The 24356-nt window shown below is 37.2% G+C and overlaps 7 protein-coding genes across 7 annotated transcripts; all 7 read right to left on the reverse strand.

Annotated features, from left to right (window-relative positions):
• Positions 1–1340: 1340 nt before the first annotated feature.
• On the reverse strand, positions 1341–2390 carry LOC118229092 (trace amine-associated receptor 1-like). Its single transcript, XM_035420779.1, has one exon. It carries the CDS (start codon positions 2373–2375, stop codon positions 1341–1343), a length of 1035 nt encoding a protein of 344 aa, XP_035276670.1. The 5' UTR covers positions 2376–2390.
• A 2700-nt stretch (positions 2391–5090) lies between these two features.
• Positions 5091–6327, reverse strand: LOC118230452 (trace amine-associated receptor 1-like). The gene has a single exon (XM_035423481.1). The coding sequence runs from the start codon at positions 6111–6113 to the stop codon at positions 5091–5093; it is 1023 nt and encodes a 340-aa protein (XP_035279372.1). The 5' UTR covers positions 6114–6327.
• Positions 6328–7830: 1503 nt separating this feature from the next.
• Positions 7831–10721, reverse strand: LOC118230410 (trace amine-associated receptor 1-like). Its single transcript, XM_035423411.1, has 2 exons — positions 10631–10721; positions 7831–9583 (listed from the first exon to the last, which is right to left on the reverse strand). Exon 2 carries the CDS (start codon positions 9538–9540, stop codon positions 8506–8508), a length of 1035 nt encoding a protein of 344 aa, XP_035279302.1. The 5' UTR covers positions 9541–9583; positions 10631–10721; the 3' UTR covers positions 7831–8505.
• A 1535-nt stretch (positions 10722–12256) lies between these two features.
• On the reverse strand, positions 12257–13496 carry LOC118230429 (trace amine-associated receptor 1-like). The gene has a single exon (XM_035423441.1). The coding sequence runs from the start codon at positions 13277–13279 to the stop codon at positions 12257–12259; it is 1023 nt and encodes a 340-aa protein (XP_035279332.1). The 5' UTR covers positions 13280–13496.
• A 1810-nt stretch (positions 13497–15306) lies between these two features.
• On the reverse strand, positions 15307–17852 carry LOC118230411 (trace amine-associated receptor 1-like). The gene is made up of 2 exons (XM_035423412.1): positions 17762–17852; positions 15307–16722 (listed from the first exon to the last, which is right to left on the reverse strand). The coding sequence occupies exon 2, from the start codon at positions 16677–16679 to the stop codon at positions 15648–15650; it is 1032 nt and encodes a 343-aa protein (XP_035279303.1). The 5' UTR covers positions 16680–16722; positions 17762–17852; the 3' UTR covers positions 15307–15647.
• A 1535-nt stretch (positions 17853–19387) lies between these two features.
• Positions 19388–20533, reverse strand: LOC118230415 (trace amine-associated receptor 1-like). Its single transcript, XM_035423421.1, has one exon. It carries the CDS (start codon positions 20501–20503, stop codon positions 19388–19390), a length of 1116 nt encoding a protein of 371 aa, XP_035279312.1. The 5' UTR covers positions 20504–20533.
• A 2393-nt stretch (positions 20534–22926) lies between these two features.
• On the reverse strand, positions 22927–23958 carry LOC118229368 (trace amine-associated receptor 1-like). The gene has a single exon (XM_035421276.1). The coding sequence runs from the start codon at positions 23950–23952 to the stop codon at positions 22927–22929; it is 1026 nt and encodes a 341-aa protein (XP_035277167.1). The 5' UTR covers positions 23953–23958.
• Between the last annotated feature and the right edge of the window lie 398 nt (positions 23959–24356).

Raw genomic sequence — 24356 nt, forward strand, 5'->3', positions numbered from 1 at the left:
ACCCATGATACACTGTTTGACTGCATGAAAAAGTTTTAAAGTTTGAGCAAACTTTAAGAGCGTAGGGAAGGTTTTTCCTTATTTTTTTATGTTAATAATGTTTTCATGTTTGTCTCGCTTGCCTGGGTCCAACAATATGGCTAAGATGAATGCAATCCCATTTTGCACTACACAGTTAAAATGCTGAGTGGCTAGTGACAAGCCACAGTGGCTGGTGAGCCAAAACGTTAATGTCTAGCCTTTGAAATGAATATAGACAAAGACCAATCCTCAATGACATTAAGCACAGAGTGGAGCATGAAAAGCTGCTATACGAGCATCAGTAACCTTTCTGTTAACTTGAACGAGTCTGTCCATTCTCCTCTGACCTCTCTCATTAACAAGGTGTTTTTACCCATAGAACTACTGCTCATTGGATGTTTTTCGTTTATCGCAGCATTCTTTCCAAACACTAGAGACTGTAGTGCCTTAAAATACCAGGAGGGCAATGGTTCCTGAGAGTCTGAAACCGCCACATCTGGCTGCAATAATCACACAACAGCCCTTTTTATACATAGTCCCCCCATTTTAGGGGAGCAAATGTAATCTGACAACTTAACACAATCTAAAATAAAGTCATTGCAATGGGCCAAGAGTAAATAATGTTTTCATGATAAAATTACGCAAGTTTCTTGTGATGTTGCACAAAAAAAAAAAAAAAAAAAAACAGATCTCAAATAGTGGTTGGATCTCTAATTATAGCCAGGGAGCACTCTGTGTCAATAAAGGCTGGGCTTGAATTAAGGCCAGGTGTGGTGAAGCAGAGTTCTAACATACAAGTCTGCGCAGCCATACCATTCTAAGACCCAGCAATGCATTTTTGTCCCCTGTAGGGGGACATGAGTCTCTGGTATAATCTCAAGAATCACATGTTGTAACCTGCTCTTCTAATGGAAATAAAATATACCTTTGAAAATACACTTCTGAACCCTCTTTCTCACTTAACTCACTTAAATCTTTTCCTCTTGGCATCTTGATTCAAAATTGAGGACAACTAGGCCTGCTCAGCATTTTTATACATACCACAAAGCATGATAGGCTTGATAATTTCTTAATTGTGTCATGTGGTACACCTGTATGGAACCATCTGCATTCGTTATGTTTCACCACTCATTTAATCAGGTTTTTCCTTTAATTTGTCACCCAGGTGTGTGTGTATTTATATATATATATATACTGAATATATGTATGTATATATATTTGTAAAAATTATAGTGTAAATTCTGTATCTCATTTAGTTTGTATAATTTGCATTTCAATTACATGAATTTCATTTAGCGTTAAGTCAAAGCTGGAGATTTTCAGTCTGTGGACAGTTTTATTCTTGAGGAATGAGCTTGAAATATTTTGCCAGAAATTATCATTTTGAAGGCTTTCCTAAACCAACTGTAAAAGAAAGCATAAACAATAGGATTACTTGTTGAATTGAAGTAGCCAACCCAGACAAATGCATCAAACAAAACAGGTGGAATAGAATAATTAATGATTGGATCAATTATGTTACATATAAAAAAGGGTGACCAGCATGACAGGAATACCCCCATAACAATGGCCAGAGTCTTTGTAGCCTTTCGCTCCATGTTGCTTGAAGATGTGCTGTTTCCAGATTGTATCTGCTGACATGCAGTGCTTTGAATTGAGCGGGCTTGCTTCAGTGCAATGTGGAAGATTTTCCGATAGATGTTAACCATAATGAACCCTGGTATGTAAAAAGACAGAACTGAACCTATGAGACCAGCTGCTTTACTCTGGAAAATGAAACAGCCTCCAAAACAGTGAAAGTTTTTGTAGTAAAAATCTTCGACACCCAAAATATGCAGGTTCATGAAGATCATCCCAAACCCAATGATGAATGGCAGGTTCCAAATGATCAGGATCATGATCACTATAGTAACACTGGTGATCTTGGTGCGGTAGTGGAGGGGTTGGCAAACTGCATAATATCGATCAATTGAAATGAAAGAAAGATTCAAAATGGACACATTGGACAGCATTACATCTGTACTTGAGTGGAGTTTACAGGCCACATCTCCCAAGTACCAGCACGTCTCAATCGTGCGCACCATGCTAGGAGGCATGATGACTACTGCTAGAAGGAAGTCAGTCACTGCCAGAGAGAGGACAAGGCAGTTGGTTGGAGTGTGCAGCTGTTTGAAATGAGCGATGGAAATGATGACAAGGAGGTTTCCACACATGGTTAGAATAATGATGGTCAGGAAGAATATATACAGTGGAATCCGTATCGCTGTTGGGTAGGTGGTCTTTGGGCAAGATGTATTCACAGACGCATAACAGAAGTCTGAATGTTCACTCATTCCAGGTTGACTGAAATTCATTATTTAATGTAACAGATGACATAAATCCTTGCGATGGATACACCTATTAGAAGAGAAAAGGAGAAAAACACACAATTGAGCAGCAAGCATTTATAGCAATAAAAAACTATACTGGCTCTGTACTCCAGCATTCTGGATTTGAAATGAAACAACAAATATAAAGTTAAAGTGCAGACTGTCAGATTTTATTTTTGGGTTTTTACATCCATATCAGGTGAAACATGTAGGAGTAACAGTCCTTTTTATACACTATCCCACCCATTTTGGAAAATTGGCTGTTGAGCAGTTTCTTGGCCAGCTGTGTGTTGTTGCATCATTAGTTTATGCACAAGAAAACTAACAAAAAGTCTAGAGTTGATCCTAGGTGCGGAATTTGCATTTGGAGTTGCTAAGTCAATCACCCAACCTGAATCCAACATGTTTCACTTGCTGAAGGCAAGACTGAAAGCAGATATCCCCCCAAAAAAACAGTAACTGAGGATGTGCGGCAGTACAGGCCTAGCAGAGCATCGCCAGAGAAAATACCCAGAATCTGATGATGTCATTCCAGACTTCAGGCGATCATTGAATGCTTAAGATTTACAACCAAGTACTAAATATGCAAACTTTATTTCAAATTAAGTTTGAAACATTTGTCCAATCATATTTGGCCCCCTAAAATGGGGGCACTGTTTATAAAAAGGCCTGTAATCTGTGCATTGATCACTGGATATGGATGTACTGTAAATACCCTTAAATTAAAGCTGACAGTTTGTACCTCATATTCAAATCCAAAGTACTGGACCACATACTGTATATCAAATTTTATATTGTATTATCTTTGATTGTGTATTATCTCTGTTGTGTTTCTGATTTGATTAAAAAGTGATACACGTATTCAGTGAACAAAGTATAAAATATAAAGCAGATTACCGCAGAGCAGGGAAGCAAACACAATGTGTTATTATATTCATGATATCTGCATTGCAAGTTAAAAGGATTTAGCTTAAATCAGTAACTGTTGATGAATATATATAAGTTCATTCATAGTATTATTAATTATTATTTACTTCTAAAATGCATTTCTTAGTTTTAAAATTCTTCCTCTCACCTCACAAGTCCTTTGTGGCAAAAAGTTTTACAAATCAGTGTTAAAAGTTCCTTTTCTAAAAAAGGCTTCTACGGTGGCCCGTAGGCTTTCCCAAGACTTCCCTCAGCAGGTGTCTTGTGGTAATGTGCAGCATCAGTAGGGATGTTCTGTTATATAGTTACCATGCCATCCAACAAAGCGTAGCTGTGACTCTCCCATGATGCACCTGCAGTATCCATGGATTCTCATTACCATTTTAGCTATTCAAACCACTGATGGCTTTAAACCAGTCTCTTACTGGGTAAATTAATCATTTTCAGATGAGCCAATTACATACCCCTGTCAGTCACCGCACACAGAGTATGGCTTACACATGATCACATGATCAGTGATGTGGGTGTGGCTACCAAGGCTGCACTGAGATCTGCCTCCTGCATGCTGGCTGCAATATGAGATACCAAGCAAATGTCATAGGAAGGATTTGTGAACACCTGAGTGATATACTGAAATGATAATTATCAAATCCAATAAGAATAATTGATACCTTGTATTGCCTTTCTTATTTTTTTATTTAATTATACCTGATTTAGTAAACATCCAAACTTTCAGAGACCCCATGAAATTCTTCCAGCAAAAAAATGTCATCACTGTCACTTATTGGGTGACAGTGGTGTGAGGCTTGTGGAAGTTAGTATGTCACTTCCAGGTAATTAAAATTGTGTATTTAAATAGCATAGGTTCTTTTTTCCTGCTCTCATCTTACAAGTGGGATTATTTTTATGTACTCTTTACATGTTGGGTGTTCACATGTGGTTTTTGGACACATGGTTTCTGAACACATGATTTTTAAAATAAGGGACGGGTCAGACCTTCCTCCTGGCTTTGTAGCCAAAGGCCTGCTGGGTTGGATTTTTCACCATGTCTTGACCTCATGTTTACTCTGAATCTTTCATCACAAGTGACAGAGTGACGAGTCAAGTCCCAGCCTAGTTGAAAACACCTGTCGTTAGGGTCTCATCACAAGGACAGGCCCAGTTTGTTCCAGGGCCTTGGAGTCTGTTCTGGTCAGAAAAAAAGGTTGAAGACAAGAGGGGGGGAAAAAACCCTTAAGAGAACTGTGTTTGCTGGACTGTATGACCAATGAGTGCTGATTGGATTTTAGAAAATGGAGAGTCCATTCCAGATTCATCGCTATTGGGCAGCTCTGATGCCTTTGAGGCGAGGGCAGTCTCCTGACACATTCTATTCAGTTGTATTATTTTGTTGAAAAAGGGAGAGAAGTGAGAGCAAATTTTTATTTTTGTTCAACAATGAATGTGACGTGTGTATGGCTACACCACATATTGCAAACCAGGATCTGGCCCTAATTAAGCAATTGTGAACGTTCACATTTATTTATCTTGGAAAACTGGTCTCTTGTATTAAATTTAGTACTACAAGTTCAGTGATACTATTAAATTGCAAACTTTTCTAATTTTATTTCTACTCATGATTTCATTCTTAACTGTTATTTTATTTTGCATATTTATAAAATGTAAGTGCTAACATGATGCTGTAAAGTCTTATCATTCAGTTTCTATAATTTCATTTGTATTTCTTTTCCAAGACTTTTATTGAAGTCGAAGTCAGAGATAAAGCAAGAGATTTCAGTCTGTGGACAATTTTGTTCTTGAGGAATGCGCTTGAAATATATTGCCAAAAATGATCATTTTGAAAGCTTTCCTAAACCAAATGTAAAAGAAAGAATAAACAAAAGGATTACAAGTTGAATTCAAATAGCAAATCCAGATAAGCGAGTCATATAAAGCAGGAGGAATGGAATAATTAATGATTGGATCAATTATGTTACACAGAAAAAAGGGTGCCCAGCATGACAGGTATACCCCCAAAACAATCGCTAGAGTCTTTGCAGCCTTTTGCTCCATCTTGCTGATTTCAGAGTTCACATTGTTACAGGCAATGCTGTGAATAGAACGGGCTTGCTTCTGGGCAACATGAAAGATTTTCTTATATATGACCAGCATAATGAACCCAGGGATGTAAAAAGATAGAACTGAAGCTAGAATAGCAGATGTCTTGCTCACAAAAAAGAAACAGCCTCCAAAGCAATGAATGGTATTGTAGTAAAAATCTTCAATACCCAAAATGTTTGGTTTCATAAATATCATTCCAAACCCAATGATAAATGACAGGTTCCAACTGATCAAGATCATGATCACTGCAGTACAAGTGGTGATCTTGGTCCTGTAGTGGAGGGGCTGGCAAACTGCATAATATCGATCAATGGAAATGAAAGAAAGATTTAAAATGGACACATTGGATAGCATTACATCTGTACTTAAATATATTTTACAGACCACATCTCCAAAGTACCAGCATGTCTCAATTGTGCGCACCATGCTAGGTGGCATGATGACTACTGCCAGAAGGAAGTCAGTCACTGCCAGAGAGAGGATGAGGTAGTTGGTTGGAGTGTGCAGCTGTTTGAAATGAGCGATGGAAATAATGACAAGGAGGTTTCCACACATGGTTAGAACAATGATGATCATGAAAAAAATATACAGTGGAATCCGTATCACTGTTGGGTAGGTGAATTTTGGGCAAGATCCATTCAAGGACTCGTAACAGAAGTCTGAATGTTCACTCATTCCGGGTTGACTGATATTCATTGTATTATGTTGTCAGGTATAACAGTTCACCACTGGCACACTTTTTGGAAGAACAAAGAAGCAAAAGAAAAACATTTACCTTACCAAGCATTCATAGCAGAAACATGGATCACATTTAACATCATCTGAACTGCCGCATTCTTTGAAATGTATTTTATCCAGTTACAATTCCAGCTCTCACCTCGTAAGTCAGTTTTGGTGTAAAAAAAAAAATAAAAAAGTTATATATTTATATTTTTAATTGAAAAAAAAAACAACGTATAATACATTAATTTGAATGTAGATAAATATACATTAAGTAAATATTCTGAGCCACTGAAAGAAACTATGACTCTCGCAAGGCTTCTGACAGATGTCCAGTGGCAATGTGTAGCATCAGTAGAGATGCTTCTGTTATATAGCTTGCTCACTGTCCCTCAAAACTTTACGGTGACACACTCAAGGTGCTGTTATCCCCTGAGCACTGAGAGCAAGCATGGATTTTCCCTTCTGTTGTTGCTACTCAAACCACTGTCTGCTTAAGCGCTTCCTCATTAGAAGCTCCATGAAACAAATCTGAAAAAATGTGTACTAAATTATATAAAAACTCAACTTTCATGACAAACCTATGCAGTTAAAGTGTTGAACACCCTTCAGGCCTACTACATGCTAAAGATACAAGTATAGTCCCAAGTTATCCAGTGTTAAACCTACTAGAAGCAGCAACTTTCCTGTGAGATTTAATTCTCACAAGCAGTATATCCATAGAAGTGTAATTGCAATCAAATGAATAAACAAGCATTTTTTGTGAATAAAGTGTATTCATTAATTACAGGAATGTTTTTTATTTATTTTTGTTTTTAATATTTATTTTACTTTTATTTATCCTGATTAGTCCCAATGAGATCAGAGAATCCTTTTGGCAAGGGAGAACTGGCCAGATAGGCAGCAGAGTGATAAAATTATAGTCAGTAGTGCTGGGAAATCCAAATCTTTAAAAAATAATCAGTACGTTCCAGTCAATGATTTGTTGTTGCTGACATACATGTAAAGACTTTGGCAGTGAGGTCTTACATCATTGAATTGTTTAATATCAATTACAAATTATCCACATTTTAATTTCTTTGATTTGTTTGCATTATATAATTAAGAACAATGCCATTTCAAAGGAGAAGTGAAATAATAGTCTGCTAGGCTGCCTCCATTGGGCTTTTGTTTAGTACTCTGAGTGCTATAAGGCATGTGTTGAGTTTGGCGTTTGTGTTGTAGTAGTGTAGACCAGAGCTACCTTGTACTGTATGTCAAGTCATTTTGCTTATTCAGAATTGCACAGTGCCTTTTTGAATTCATGATGTCATGATGGAGAGCAGTCAAAGAACAGAGATAAGGGGTATCAAATGAATAAGTGAATGCCTAAAAATAAGGCATGTAGGGAATGTTATCATCATTTGCAACGTTATTGCCCCTATCTGTCGAGAAACTAGAACAGGTGGGCAATGAGGGTCAAACTTTTTCTAATCGGTTTCAGTTCTAGAACATTTTCACAGTTTCAAAACTTTTTTCAAACCTATAAAGTATGGCATTGATTAAACACCATACTCATGTTATTAAGGGGTAGGGGGGGGGGGGGGGGGGGTGTAAGCAGTTTTCCAAATTCTGGAGAATTCATTTGAGACGAAGGTGTGACTAAAAAGACAAGCCATTGTTTGTACAATGAAATAGGCAGGTAACTTTAGAAAGCCAGGTTCTAAGTTATCAGGGCCAGCCGGTTTTCTAGGATCTGTTTTTAGGGCTTTATGTACCAAGGTGACAGATGAAGTCAGAAGGTCAGATCAGTACAAACCAGACTGTCAGCACAAGTTATAGGATGCACAGAAGAGGGAGACACAGAATCGAATTATAGAGCCAGATGCAATGAAGCACACATTAAAGCAATTCAGCATAGCAGATTTATCAGACACAGCTTCAGAATCCTTGGTAATTCATTGAGGAAACTCATTACAGTTTCCACATCTCAGTCTCCAAATCTCCAAATTTTCCAATTGAAATGTAGCTTGCACAAAACATGACACCCAGGTACATTCTGTATAGGTCTCATAAGCTGCAGTTTCTTTTTGCCTAATTCTTTCACTATTGCATGTAAAACCTTACACTTGTATAATGGTAAAACCTTAATGAAGCAAGTGTGAACTTTTTGTGTTTCTTTACCACTGAAAGTAGGTCTGTTACAGAACTCTAATATTGCTTCTCATAATTTCATTTTTAACTGAAACACTGCTTTTGCATATTTATAAATGTAAGAGCTATACTTTTTAAATGATGCTATAAATCTGCATCTCCTTCACTTCCCATTATTTAATTAATTATTGAAGTCAAGTTGAAATATTCAAATTAAAGTCAATGCAGGAGCTTGTCATTCTGTGGACAGTTTTGCTCTTGAGGAATGAGCTTGAAATATTTTGCCAGAAATGATCATTTTGAATGCTTTTCTAAACCAACTGTAAAAGAAAGCATAAACAATAGGATTACTTGTTGAGTTTAAATAGCCAATCCAGACAAGTGCGTCAAACAAACCAGGTGGAACAGAATAATTAATGATTGGATCAATTGTGTTACATACAAAAAAGGGTGACCAGCATGACAGGAATACCCCCAGAACAATGGCCAGAGTCTTTGTAGCCTTTCGCTCCATGTTGCTTAAAGATGTGCTGTTTCCAGATGGTACCTGCTGACATGCAGTGCGGTGGATTGAGCGGGCTTGCTTCAGTGCAATGTGGAAAATTTTCTGATAGATAGTGATCATAATGAACCCTGGTATGTAAAAAGATAGAACTGAACCTATGCTTGCTGATGTCTTGCTCTGGAAAATGAAACAGCCTCCAAAACAATGAAAGTTATTATCATAAAAATCTTCAATACCCAAAATGTTCAGTTTCATGAATATCATTCCAAACCCAATTATGAACGACAGGTTCCAACTGATCAGGATCATGATCACAATAGTTACACTGGTGATCTTGGTGCGGTAGTGGAGGGGCTGGCAAACTGCATAATATCGATCAATAGAAATAAAAGAAAGATTTAAAATGGACACATTGGATAGCATTACATCTGTACTTGAATGGAGTTTACAGGCCACATCTCCCAAGTACCAGCATGTCTCAATTGTGCGCACCATGCTAGGAGGCATGATGACTACTGCTAGAAGGAAGTCAGTCACTGCCAGAGAGAGGACAAGGCAGTTGGTTGGAGTGTGCAGCTGTTTGAAATGAGCGATGGAAATGATGACAAGGAGGTTTCCACACATGGTTAGAATAATGATGGTCAGGAAGAATATATACAGTGGAATCCGTATCGCTGTTGGGTAGGTGGTCTTTGGGCAAGATGTATTCACAGACGCATAACAGAAGTCTGAATGTTCACTCATTCCAGGTTGACTGAAATTCATTATTTAATGTAACAGATGACATAAATCCTTGCAATGGATACACCTATTAGAAGAGAAAAGGAGAAAAACACACAATTGAGCAGCAAGCATTTATAGCAATAAAAAACTATACTGGCTCTGTACTCCAGCATTCTGGATTTGAAATGAAACAACAAATATAAAGTTAAAGTGCAGACTGTCAGATTTTATTTTTGGGTTTTTACATCCATATCAGGTGAAACATGTAGGAGTAACAGTCCTTTTTATACACTATCCCACCCATTTTGGAAAATTGGCTGTTGAGCAGTTTCTTGGCCAGCTGTGTGTTGTTGCATCATTAGTTTGTGCACAAGAAAACTAACAAAAAGTCTAGAGTTGATCCTAGGTGTGGAATTTGCATTTGGAGTTGCTAAGTCAATCACCCAACCTGAATCCAACATGTTTCACTTGCTGAAGGCAAGACTGAAAGCAGATATCCCCCCAAAAAAACAGTAACTGAGGATGTGCGGCAGTACAGGCCTAGCAGAGCATCGCCAGAGAAAATACCCAGAATCTGATGATGTCATTCCACACTTCAGGCGATCATTGAATGCTTAAGACTTACAACCAAGTACTAAATATGCAAACTTTATTTCAAATTAAGTTTGAAACATTTGTCCAATCATATTTGGCCCCCTAAAATGGGGGCACTGTTTATAAAAAAGCCTGTAATCTGTGCATTGATCACTGGATATGGATGTACTGTAAATACCCTTAAATTAAAGCTGACAGTTTGTACCTCATATTCAAATCCAAAGTACTGGACCACATACTGTATATCAAATTTTATATTGTATTATCTTTGATTGTGTATTATCTCTGTTGTGTTTCTGATTTGATTAAAAAGTGATACACGTATTCAGTGAACAAAGTATAAAATATAAAGCAGATTACCACAGAGCAGGGAAGCAAACACAATGTGTTATTATATTCATGATATCTGCATTGCAAGTTAAAAGGATTTAGCTTAAATCAGTAACTGTTGATGAATATATATAAGTTAATTCATAGTATTATTAATTATTATTTACTTCTCAAATGCATTTCTTAGTTTTAAAATTCTTCCTCTCACCTCACAAGTCCTTTGTGGCAAAAAGTTTTACAAATCAGTGTTAAAAGTTCCTTTTCTAAAAAAGGCTTCTACGGTGGCCCGTAGGCTTTCCCAAGACTTCCCTCAGCAGGTGTCTTGTGGTAATGTGCAGCATCAGTAGGGATGTTCTGTTATATAGTTACCATGCCATCCAACAAAGCGTAGCTGTGACTCTCCCATGATGCACCTGCAGTATCCATGGATTCTCATTACCATTTTAGCTATTCAAACCACTGATGGCTTTAAACCAGTCTCTTACTGGGTAAATTAAACATTTTCAGATGAGCCAATTACATACCCCTGTCAGTCACCGCACACAGAGTATGGCTTACACATGATCACATGATCAGTGATGTGGGTGTGGCTACCAAGGCTGCACTGAGATCTGCCTCCTGCATGCTGGCTGCAATATGAGATACCAAGCAAATGTCATAGGAAGGATTTGTGAACACCTGAGTGATATACTGAAATGATAATTATCAAATCCAATAAGAATAATTGATACCTTGTATTGCCTTTCTTATTTTTTTATTTAATTATACCTGATTTAGTAAACATCCAAACTTTCAGAGACCCCATGAAATTCTTCCAGCAAAAAAATGTCATCACTGTCACTTATTGGGTGACAGTGGTGTGAGGCTTGTGGAAGTTAGTATGTCACTTCCAGGTAATTAAAATTGTGTATTTAAATAGCATAGGTTCTTTTTTCCTGCTCTCATCTTACAAGTGGGATTATTTTTATGTACTCTTTACATGTTGGGTGTTCACATGTGGTTTTTGGACACATGGTTTCTGAACACATGATTTTTAAAATAAGGGACGGGTCAGACCTTCCTCCTGGCTTTGTAGCCAAAGGCCTGCTGGGTTGGATTTTTCACCATGTCTTGACCTCAGGTTTACTCTGAATCTTTCATCACAAGTGACAGAGTGACGAGTCAAGTCCCAGCCTAGTTGAAAACACCTGTCGTTAGGGTCTCATCACAAGGACAGGCCCAGTTTGTTCCAGGGCCTTGGAGTCTGTTCTGGTCAGAAAAAAAAGGTTGAAGACAAGAGGGGGGGAAAAAACCCTTAAGAGAACTGTGTTTGCTGGACTGTATGACCAATGAGTGCTGATTGGATTTTAGAAAATGGAGAGTCCATTCCAGATTCATCGCTATTGGGCAGCTCTGATGCCTTTGAGGCGAGGGCAGTCTCCTGACACATTCTATTCAGTTGTATTATTTTGTTGAAAAAGGGAGAGAAGTGAGAGCAAATTTTTATTTTTGTTCAACAATGAATGTGACGTGTGTATGGCTACACCACATATTGCAAACCAGGATCTGGCCCTAATTAAGCAATTGTGAACGTTCACATTTATTTATCTTGGAAAACTGGTCTCTTGTATTAAATTTAGTACTACAAGTTCAGTGATACTATTAAATTGCAAACTTTTCTAATTTTATTTCTACTCATGATTTCATTCTTAACTGTTATTTTATTTTGCATATTTATAAAATGTAAGTGCTAACATGATGCTGTAAAGTCTTATCATTCAGTTTCTATAATTTCATTTGTATTTCTTTTCCAAGACTTTTATTGAAGTCAAAGTCAGAGATAAAGCAAGAGATTTCAGTCTGTGGACAATTTTGTTCTTGAGGAATGCGCTTGAAATATATTGCCAAAAATGATCATTTTGAAAGCTTTCCTAAACCAAATGTAAAAGAAAGAATAAACAAAAGGATTACAAGTTGAATTCAAATAGCAAATCCAGATAAGCGAGTCATATAAAGCAGGAGGAATGGAATAATTAATGATTGGATCAATTATGTTACACAGAAAAAAGGGTGCCCAGCATGACAGGTATACCCCCAAAACAATCGCTAGAGTCTTTGTAGCCTTCTGCTCCATCTTGCTGATTTCAGAGTTCACATTGTTACAGGCAGTGCTGTAAATAGAACGGGCTTGCTTCTGGGCAACATGGAAGATTTTCTTATATATGACCAGCATAATGAACCCAGGGATGTAAAAAGATAGAACTGAAGCTAGAATAGCAGATGTCTTGCTCACAAAAAAGAAACAGCCTCCAAAGCAATGAATGGTATTGTAGTAAAAATCTTCAATACCCAAAATGTTTGGTTTCATAAATATCATTCCAAACCCAATGATAAATGACAGGTTCCAACTGATCAAGATCATGATCACTGCAATACAAGTGGTGATCTTGGTCCTGTAGTGGAGGGGCTGGCAAACTGCATAATATCGATCAATGGAAATGAAAGAAAGATTTAAAATGGACACATTGGATAGCATTACATCTGTACTTAAATATATTTTACAGACCACATCTCCAAAGTACCAGCATGTCTCAATTGTGCGCACCATGCTAGGTGGCATGATGACTACTGCCAGAAGGAAGTCAGTCACTGCCAGAGAGAGGATGAGGTAGTTGGTTGGAGTGTGCAGCTGTTTGAAATGAGCGATGGAAATAATGACAAGGAGGTTTCCACACATGGTTAGAACAATGATGGTCATGAAAAAAATATACAGTGGAATCCGTATCACTGTTGGGTAGGTGAATTTTGGGCAAGATCCATTCAAGGACTCGTAACAGAAGTCTGAATGTTCACTCATTCCGGGTTGACTGATATTCATTGTATTATGTTGTCAGGTATAACAGTTCACCACTGGCACACTTTTTGGAAGAACAAAGAAGCAAAAGAAAAACATTTACCTTACCAAGCATTCATAGCAGAAACATGGATCACATTTAACATCATCTGAACTGCCGCATTCTTTGAAATGTATTTTATCCAGTTACAATTCCAGCTCTCACCTCGTAAGTCAGTTTTGGTGTAAAAAAAAAAAAAAAAAGTTATATATTTATATTTTTAATTGAAAAAAAAAAAAACAACGTATAATACATTAATTTGAATGTAGATAAATATACATTAAGTAAATATTCTGAGCCACTGAAAGAAACTATGACTCTCGCAAGGCTTCTGACAGATGTCCAGTGGCAATGTGTAGCATCAGTAGAGATGCTTCTGTTATATAGCTTGCTCACTGTCCCTCAAAACTTTACGGTGACACACTCAAGGTGCTGTTATCCCCTGAGCACTGAGAGCAAGCATGGATTTTCCCTTCTGTTGTTGCTACTCAAACCACTGTCTGCTTAAGCGCTTCCTCATTAGAAGCTCCATGAAAAAAATCTGAAAAAATGTGTACTAAATTATATAAAAACTCAACTTTCATGACAAACCTATGCAGTTAAAGTGTTGAACACCCTTCAGGCCTACTACATGCTAAAGATACAAGTATAGTCCCTACTAGAAGCAGCAACTTTCCTGTGAGATTTAATTCTCACAAGCAGTATATCCATAGAAGTGTAATTGCAATCAAATGAATAAACAAGCATTTTTTGTGAATAAAGTGTATTCATTAATTACAGGAATGTTTTTTATTTATTTTTATTTTTAATATTTATTTTACTTTTATTTATCCTGATTAGTCCCAATGAGATCAGAGAATCTTTTTGGCAAGGGAGAACTGGCCAGATAGGCAGCAGAGTGATAAAATTATAGTCAGTAGTGCTGGGAAATCCAAATCTTTAAAAAATAATCAGTACGTTCCAGTCAATGATTTATTGTTGCTGACATACATGTAAAGACTTTGGCAGTGAGGTCTTACATCATTTAATTGTTTAATATCAATTACAAATTAGCCACATTTTAATTTCTTTGATTTGTTTGCATTATATATTAAGAACAATGCCATTTCAAAGGAGAAGTGAAATAATAGTCTGCTAGGCTGCCTCCATTGGGCTTTTGTTTAGTACTCTGAGTGCTATAAGGCATGTGTTGAGTTTGGCGTTTGTGTTGTAGTAGTGTAGACCAGAGCTACCTTGTACTGTATGTCAAGTCATTTTGCTTATTCAGAATTGCACAGTGCCTTTTTGAATTCATGATGTCATGATGGAGAGCAGTCAAAGAACAGAGATAAGGGGTATCAAATGAATAAGTGAATGCCTAAAAATAAGGCATGTAGGGAATGTTATCATCATTTGCAACGTTATTGCCCCTATCTGTCGAGAAACTAGAACAGGTGGGCAATGAGGGTCAAACTTTTTCTAATCGGTTTCAGTTCTAGAACATTTTCACAGTTTCAAAACTTTTTTCAAACCTATAAAGTATGGCATTGATTAAACACCATACTCATGTTATTAAGGGGTGGGGGGGGGGGGGGGTGTAAGCAGTTTTCCAAATTCTGGAGAATTCATTTGAGACCAAGGTGTGATTAAAAAGACAAGCCATTGTTTGTACAATGAAATAGGCAGGTAACTTTAGAAAGCCAGGTTCTAAGTTATCAGGGCCAGTCGGTTTTCTAGGATCTGTTTTTAGGGCTTTATGTACCAAGGTGACAGATGAAGTCAGAAGGTCAGATCAGTACAAACCAGACTGTCAGCACAAGTTATAGGATGCACAGGAGAGGGAGACACAGAATCGAATTATAGAGCCAGATGCAATGAACCACACATTAAAGCAATTCAGCATAGCAGATTTATCAGACACAGCTTCAGAATCCTTGGTAATTCATGGAGGAAACTCATTACAGTTTCCACATCTCAGTCTCCAAATCTCCAAATTTTCCAATTGAAATGTAGCTAGCACAAAACATGACACCCAGGTACATTCTGTATAGGTCTCATAAGCTGCAGTTTCTTTTTGCCTAATTCTTTCACTATTGCATGTAAAACCTTACACTTGTATAATGGTAAAACCTTAATGAAGCAAGTGTGAACTTTTTGTGTTTCTTTACCACTGAAAGTAGGTCTGTTACAGAACTCTAATATTGCTTCTCATAATTTCATTTTTAACTGAAACACTGCTTTTGCATATTTATAAATGTAAGAGCTATACTTTCTAAATGATGCTATAAATCTGCATCTCCTTCACTTCCCATTATTTAATTAATTATTGAAGTCAAGTTGAAATATTCAAATTAAAGTCAATGCAGGAGCTTGTCATTCTGTGGACAGTTTTGCTCTTGAGGAATGAGCTTGAAATATTTTGCCAGAAATGATCATTTTGAATGCTTTTCTAAACCAACTGTAAAAGAAAGCATAAACAATAGGATTACTTGTTGAGTTTAAATAGCCAATCCAGACAAGTGCGTCAAACAAACCAGGTGGAACAGAATAATTAATGATCGGATCAATTATGTTACATACAAAAAAGGGTGACCAGCATGACAGGAATACCCCCAGAACAATGGCCAGAGTCTTTGTAGCCTTTCGCTCCATGTTGCTTAAAGATGTGCTGTTTCCAGATGGTACCTGCTGACATGCAGTGCGGTGGATTGAGCGGGCTTGCTTCAGTGCAATGTGGAAAATTTTCTGATAGATAGTGATCATAATGAACCCTGGTATGTAAAAAGATAGAACTGAACCTATGATTGCTGATGTCTTGCTCTGGAAAATGAAACAGCCTCCAAAACAATGAAAGTTATCATAAAAATCTTCAATACCCAAAATGTTCAGTTTCATAAATATCATTCCAAACCCAATTATGAACGACAGGTTCCAACTGATCAGGATCATGATCACAATAGTTACACTGGTGATCTTGGTCCTGTAGTGGAGGGGCTGGCAAACTGCATAATATCGATCAATAGAAATAAAAGAAAGATTTAAAATGGACACATTGGATAGCATTACATCCGTACTTGAGTGGAGTTTACAGGCCACATCTCCCAAGTACCAGCATGTCTCAATCGTGCGCACCATGCTAGGCGGCATGATGACTACTGCTAGAAGGAAGTCAGTCACTGCCAGAGAGAGGACAAGGCAGTTGGTTGGAGTGTGCAGCTGTTTGAAATGAGCGATGGAAATGATGACAAGGAGGTTTCCACACATGGTTAGAATAATGATGGTCAGGAAGAATATATACAGTGGAATCCGTATCGCTGTTGGGTAGGTGGTCTTTGGGCAAGATGTATTCACAGACGCATAACAGAAGTCTGAATGTTCACTCATTCCAGGTTGACTGAAATTCATTATTTAATGTAACAGATGACATAAATCCTTGCAATGGATACACCTATTAGAAGAGAAAAGGAGAAAAACACACAATTGAGCAGCAAGCATTTATAGCAATAAAAAACTATACTGGCTCTGTACTCCAGCATTCTGGATTTGAAATGAAACAACAAATATAAAGTTAAAGTGCAGACTGTCAGATTTTATTTTTGGGTTTTTACATCCATATCAGGTGAAACATGTAGGAGTAACAGTCCTTTTTATACACTATCCCACCCATTTTGGAAAATTGGCTGTTGAGCAGTTTCTTGGCCAGCTGTGTGTTGTTGCATCATTAGTTGTGCACAAGAAAACTAACAAAAAGTCTAGAGTTGATCCTAGGTGTGGAATTTGCATTTGGAGTTGCTAAGTCAATCACCCAACCTGAATCCAACATGTTTCACTTGCTGAAGGCAAGACTGAAAGCAGATATCCCCCCAAAAAAACAGTAACTGAGGATGTGCGGCAGTACAGGCCTAGCAGAGCATCGCCAGAGAAAATACCCAGAATCTGATGATGTCATTCCAGACTTCAGGCGATCATTGAATGCTTAAGATTTACAACCAAGTACTAAATATGCAAACTTTATTTCAAATTAAGTTTGAAACATTTGTCCAATCATATTTGGCCCCCTAAAATGGGGGCACTGTTTATAAAAAGGCCTGTAATCTGTGCATTGATCACTGGATATGGATGTACTGTAAATACCCTTAAATTAAAGCTGACAGTTTGTACCTCATATTCAAATCCAAAGTACTGGACCACATACTGTATATCAAATTGTATTATCTTTGATTGTGTATTATCTCTGTTGTGTTTCTGATTTGATTAAAAAGTGATACACGTATTCAGTGAACAAAGTATAAAATATAAAGCAGATTACCACAGAGCAGGGAAGCAAACACAATGTGTTATTATATTCATGATATCTGCATTGCAAGTTAAAAGGATTTAGCTTAAATCAGTAACTGTTGATGAATATATATAAGTTCATTCATAGTATTATTAATTATTATTTACTTCTAAAATGCATTTCTTAGTTTTAAAATTCTTCCTCTCACCTCACAAGTCCTTTGTGGCAAAAAGTTTTACAAATCAGTGTTAAAAGTTCCTTTTCTAAAAAAGGCTTCTACGGTGGCCCGTAGGCTTTCCCAAGACTTCCCTCAGCAGGTGTCTTGTGGTAATGTGCAGCATCAGTAGGGATGTTCTGTTATATAGTTACCATGCCATCCAACAAAGCGTAGCTGTGACTCTCCCATGATGCACCTGCAGTATCCATGGATTCTCATTACCATTTTAGCTATTCAAACCACTGATGGCTTTAAACCAGTCTCTTACTGGGTAAATTAAACATTTTCAGATGAGCCAATTACATACCCCTGTCAGTCACCGCACACAGAGTATGGCTTACACATGATCACATGATCAGTGATGTGGGTGTGGCTACCAAGGCTGCACTGAGATCTGCCTCCTACATGCTGGCTGCAATATGAGATACCAAGCAAATGTCATAGGAAGGATTTGTGAACACCTGAGTGATATACTGAAATGATAATTATCAAATCCAATAAGAATAATTGATACCTTGTATTGCCTTTCTTATTTTTTTATTTAATTATACCTGATTTAGTAAACATCCAAACTTTCAGAGACCCCATGAAATTCTTCCAGCAAAAAAATGTCATCACTGTCACTTATTGGGTGACAGTGGTGTGAGGCTTGTGGAAGTTAGTATGTCACTTCCTGGTAATTAAAATTGTGTATTTAAATAGCATAGGTTCTTTTTTCCTGCTCTCATCTTACAAGTGGGATTATTTTTATGTACTCTTTACATGTTGGGTGTTCACATGTGGTTTTTGGACACATGGTTTCTGAACACATGATTTTTTAAATAAGGGACGGGTCAGACCTTCCTCCTGGCTTTGTAGCCAAAGGCCTGCTGGGTTGGATTTTTCACCATGTCTTGACCTCAGGTTTACTCTGAATCTTTCATCACAAGTGACAGAGTGACGAGTCAAGTCCCAGCCTAGTTGAAAACACCTGTCGTTAGGGTCTCATCACAAGGACAGGCCCAGTTTGTTCCAGGGCCTTGGAGTCTGTTCTGGTCAGAAAAAAAAGTTTGAAGACAAGAGGGTGGGAAAAAACCCTTAAGAGAACTGTGTTTGCTGGACTGTATGACCAATGAGTGCTGATTGGATTTTAGAAAATGGAGAGCCCATTCCAGATTCATCGCTATTGGGCAGCTCTGATGCCTTTGAGGCGAGGGCAGTCTCCTGACACATTCTATTCAGTTGTATTATTTTGTTGAAAAAGGGAGAGAAGTGAGAGCAAATTTTTATTTTTGTTCAACAATGAATGTGACGTGTGTATGGCTACACCACATATTGCAAACCAGGATCTGGCCCTAATTAAGCAATTGTGAACGTTCACATTTATTTATCTTGGAAAACTGGTCTCTTGTATTAAATTTAGTACTACAAGTTCAGTGATACTATTAAATTGCAAACTTTTCTAATTTTATTTCTACTCATGATTTCATTCTTAACTGTTATTTTATTTTGCATATTTATAAAATGTAAGTGCTAACATGATGCTGTAAAGTCTTATCATTCAGTTTCTATAATTTCATTTGTATTTCTTTTCCAAGACTTTTATTGAAGTCAAAGTCAGAGATAAAGCAAGAGATTTCAGTCTGTGGACAATTTTGTTCTTGAGGAATGCGCTTGAAATATATTGCCAAAAATGATCATTTTGAAAGCTTTCCTAAACCAAATGTAAAAGAAAGAATAAACAAAAGGATTACAAGTTGAATTCAAATAGCAAATCCAGATAAGCGAGTCATATAAAGCAGGAGGAATGGAATAATTAATGATTGGATCAATTATGTTACACAGAAAAAAGGGTGCCCAGCATGACAGGTATACCCCCAAAACAATCGCTAGAGTCTTTGTAGCCTTTTGCTCCATCTTGCTGATTTCAGAGTTCACATTGTTACAGGCAGTGCTGTGAATAGAACGGGCTTGCTTCTGAGCAACATGAAAGATTTTCTTATATATGACCAGCATAATGAACCCAGGGATGTAAAAAGATAGAACTGAAGCTAGAATAGCAGATGTCTTGCTCACAAAAAAGAAACAGCCTCCAAAGCAATGAATGGTATTGTAGTAAAAATCTTCAATACCCAAAATGTTCAGTTTCATAAATATCATTCCAAACCCAATGATAAATGACAGGTTCCAACTGATCAAGATCATGATCCCTGCAGTACAAGTGGTGATCTTGGTCCTGTAGTGGAGGGGCTGGCAAACTGCATAATATCGATCAATGGAAATGAAAGAAAGATTTAAAATGGACACATTGGATAGCATTACATCTGTACTTAAATATATTTTACAGACCACATCTCCAAAGTACCAGCATGTCTCAATTGTGCGCACCATGCTAGGTGGCATGATGACTACTGCCAGAAGGAAGTCAGTCACTGCCAGAGAGAGGATGAGGTAGTTGGTTGGAGTGTGCAGCTGTTTGAAATGAGCGATGGAAATAATGACAAGGAGGTTTCCACACATGGTTAGAACAATGATGGTCATGAAAAAAATATACAGTGGAATCCGTATCGCTGTTGGGTAGGTGATCTTTGGGCAAGATCTATTCACAGACTCTAAACAGAAGTCCGATTGTTTCATCATTCCAGGTTCACTGAAATTCATTGTATTACCTTGTGAGGTATAACCATTCACAACTGGTACACCTGTTCGAAGGACAAAGAAGTAAAATAAGAAAAAAATTACCATACCAAGCATTCATAGCAGAAACATAATACATGCATCACACTTAACATCACCTGAACAGCAGTATTTTTTAAAATGTATTTTATAAGTTACAATTTTAGCTCTCTCCTGGTAAGTCAGTTGTGGTGTAAAAAATAAAAAATATGTATATATTGTTAAATTGAAATGCATTCATTTGGTTGCAAATAAATATAGATCCAGTAAATATTCTGAGCCACTGAAATAAACTAAAGCATTCTCAAGACGTCTGTCCGATGTCCTGTGGCAATGTGTAGCATCAGTGGAGATTCTTCTGTTATATAGCTTGCTCACGGTCTCACAAGGCTTCAAGGTGACACACTCCAGGTGCTGTTATCCCCAAAGCACACACAGCAGCCATGGGTTTTCCCAATTGTTTTTGCGATTCACTGTTCACTAACCGCTGGCTGCTTAAATACTTCCTCATTATAAGCTTTATGTAAAATGTGTGCACTAGACGATATAAAGACTCATCTTTAAATGTTTTCAGCCTTGCCTACCACATGCTGAAGAAATACAAGTAGTCACTCTTCATTATCCAGTGTTAAACCAATTTATAGGAGCGGCATCTGTCCTCTAAGATTTTATTCTCACAGACAATATATTTACAGAAGCCTAACAGCAATCAACTGAATAAACATGCCATTTTTGTGAAGAAAGTATTCATCTGATGAGACTGTCAAAAAGTCATTAATTCAAACTGTCAAAATCTAGGCCTGCCATTAAAAGTATTGATATCAAAATTACACCAAGGTACAAAAAACAATATTGGCTATCTTAGTTAACACAAATTAAACAAGCTGCTACCCAATGTTTCCTAAATTGTTTCAAGTATCTTGGTCCTGTGTGTACAAGCATACAAGTACATTAATGGGGCAAACATATGTGTGGATAGGTTTGTAAGAGTCAAGATTGATTTGATAGGCCTCAATATGTCAAATATTTATCTGTATTTATGCGTTTATTAATTATTCTTTAAATCTGTATATCCGTCTGGACTTTCAGTTAGTGATCCATTTGCCTTCAGCATTAATTTGCCCCCTTTCACAGCTAATAGGGGGCTAAACAAGTTGTATTCCAAAGAAGCGCAAACCAATGTTCCCTTAATTATTTCAAGTAACTTGGCCCTGTGTATTTTCATCTTACCATCTGAAGAGAAATTGATAATTCAGACTTAATATAAATGAGTTTCCCGCAGCGATTATACAGTTGTATAAAGCAATAGTTTTAATTCTTAGGCAATTATTAGTTAACAAGCAAGTTAGTGTAATGAGTTCGATGTTTGCCTAAGTCTGAGGCGGGGATTTGGACTTACACCAATAAATAAAGCATTTCTGTAAAATGGTAATTGGACGGACTCTAAGACAATGGAACTTTTATCTATTTGCGCAGTTGATGAAATTAACATGCAGCTCTTGGTACGGTTACAGACGCCATGATCTAGGAGAACTACAAGCAATATTGTATTGCAGTCTTCCACCATTACATGTACAGTAACGTCCTGCCTTGGCTAATCTCTCTGGAACGGTCATTCATAAAAAGTGCTGTAATTTCTATACTGTGAAACCAACATGAATGAAAATACCAAATAGCTGAAAATGTTTAACCGCATGTTAATTGTTTGATTACAATTCTTAAATTGTGGAGAACAATAAAAGGGCAACCCTGTACATTTCTGGGTTGCCTTTGATAGGGCCCTTGGAATGAGGATGGGCATTCATTTATTGATAAAGTCTTTTCCATGGCTTTTTAGTATCTGAGGAATGTTGTAAGCATGCTTGTTTGTGATGTTCCTGGAATGTGGAATGATCCCTGATACTCTGGAGGTTCTAATGTTTAAAGTGGATAATAATAATCAGACCTTTGTTTGACACCATGGGCACTATTTGTGCAGAAACGTCACAATTGTCAAATGCTACCAGTAACTCAAGGTGTTGGCAAATCAGGGTGTGTCCAACTGAATTTCAGTTATTTCATGACTCCAAGAATTATCACAGCTGTGGCAGTGTTTTAAAAGAGGCTGGTTTGATAAGAATGCATTAACTGTGGGTGTGGCAGGGGTTTGATTTCATTATTGCCATTCAGATCGCCACATTTTTGGATTTTGAATTTTTGCTTTTTTACAGTATTTTATAGATGTAGGAAAGTCTTTTTATGTATTTTGCTTTTTTCAAATAATTTTTTTTTGTTAGAATTGTCTTCAAACACATTTTCATTCATTTATTTCATTGTTGCTGTTGAATAAAAATGAGTTCTCAACCATTATAATAGAAAACCACAAATATGCATTGCTTCAAAACAATTTTTCATAAAAAGGACATTATTTAAAATATTTGAAATCACTTTTTGTCTATATACAATGTGATGATCACAAAAAAAAAACAAAATGAATTTATCAAAAATGAATAAGGAGATTGTCAGTCTGTAGATAATTTAGCTGTTGAGGAATGAGCTTGAAATATTTTACCAAAAATGATCATTTTGAACGCTTTCCTGAACCAACTGTAGTAGAAAGCATAAATAATGGGATTGCATGTTGAATTTAAATAGGTCATACAGAAAAGTGTTTCAATCAACACAGGTGGAATGGAATAATTAATGAACGGGTTAATTAGGTTTGTCAAAATAAAGGGTGTAGAGCACGACAGGAATACCCCCATGACGATCATTAGTGTCTTTGTAGCCTTTCTCTCCATTTTGCTGATTTCAGAGTGTGCATTGTTACCGGCAGTGCTGTGGATACAACGGGCTTGCTTCCGTGCAACATGGAAGATTTTTTGATATATGACCAGCATAATGAGCCCAGGGATGAAAAAAGTGAGGACGAAACATATTAAACTTGCTGTTTTGCCCTGAAACAAAACACAGCTTCCTGCACAAGCAACGTGTTCATAATAAAAGTCTTCGATGCCCAACAAGTTCAGCTCCAGAAATACCAACCCGAACCCAACAAAAGCAGACAAACCCCAACAGATGAGGATCATGATCGTCGTGGCACAAGTGGTGATCTTGTTCCGGTAGTGGAGGGGCTGACAAACCGCATAATATCGATCGATGGAAATGAAAGAAAGATTTAACATGGCTGCCAGGTACAGAATGATATCTGCACTCATGTGGATTTTACAGAACACGTCCCCGAAATACCAGCATGATTCAATAACTCGCACCATGTAAGGAGGCATGACAACGCTTCCCAGCAGGAAGTCCGTCACTGCCAGAGAGAGGATGAGGTAGTTGGTTGGAGTGTGCAGATGTTTGAAGTGAGTGATGGAGATGATGACGAGAATGTTTCCACACAATGTCACGACAAGGATGACTGAAAAGAAAATTTGCAGCAGAATCCGTATCACTGTTGGATAGATGATCTTCGGGCAAGACCCGTTCACAGACTCAAAACAGAAGTACGAATCTTCAGCCAATGCTGGTTGACTGAAATTCATCATTTTATGTTTTTTGGTGTAATGGTTTACAATAAATACACCTATTGGAGAAAAAAGAAGCGAAGTAAAAAGATATTCCGTTGAGCAGGCAAGCTTTCATATCACGTGCATGGTATCTGCATATATCGTTCAAACACGACTTAAATTAACATCTACTGATAAATATATATCACATCACTGTTGCAAAAATCACGTCATCTGCATAGCAGGATTCCCCCCCAGAAATGTATTTCTTATGATTATAACTTCATCTCTCACCTCAGAGTTCAAGTTACAATAATAATATGATGATGAAAATATTCTGAGCCAACAATCTGAAATAAATGAAGGATTTCCCAAGGCTTCCTTTGCTCCGATGTCTTGCGGCAATGTGCACCATCAATGGAGATGTTTCAGTTTTATACAGT

Source organism: Anguilla anguilla, chromosome 6 (assembly GCF_013347855.1).
Source record: "Anguilla anguilla isolate fAngAng1 chromosome 6, fAngAng1.pri, whole genome shotgun sequence".
In the NCBI taxonomy this organism is placed as follows: Eukaryota; Metazoa; Chordata; class Actinopteri; order Anguilliformes; family Anguillidae; genus Anguilla; species Anguilla anguilla.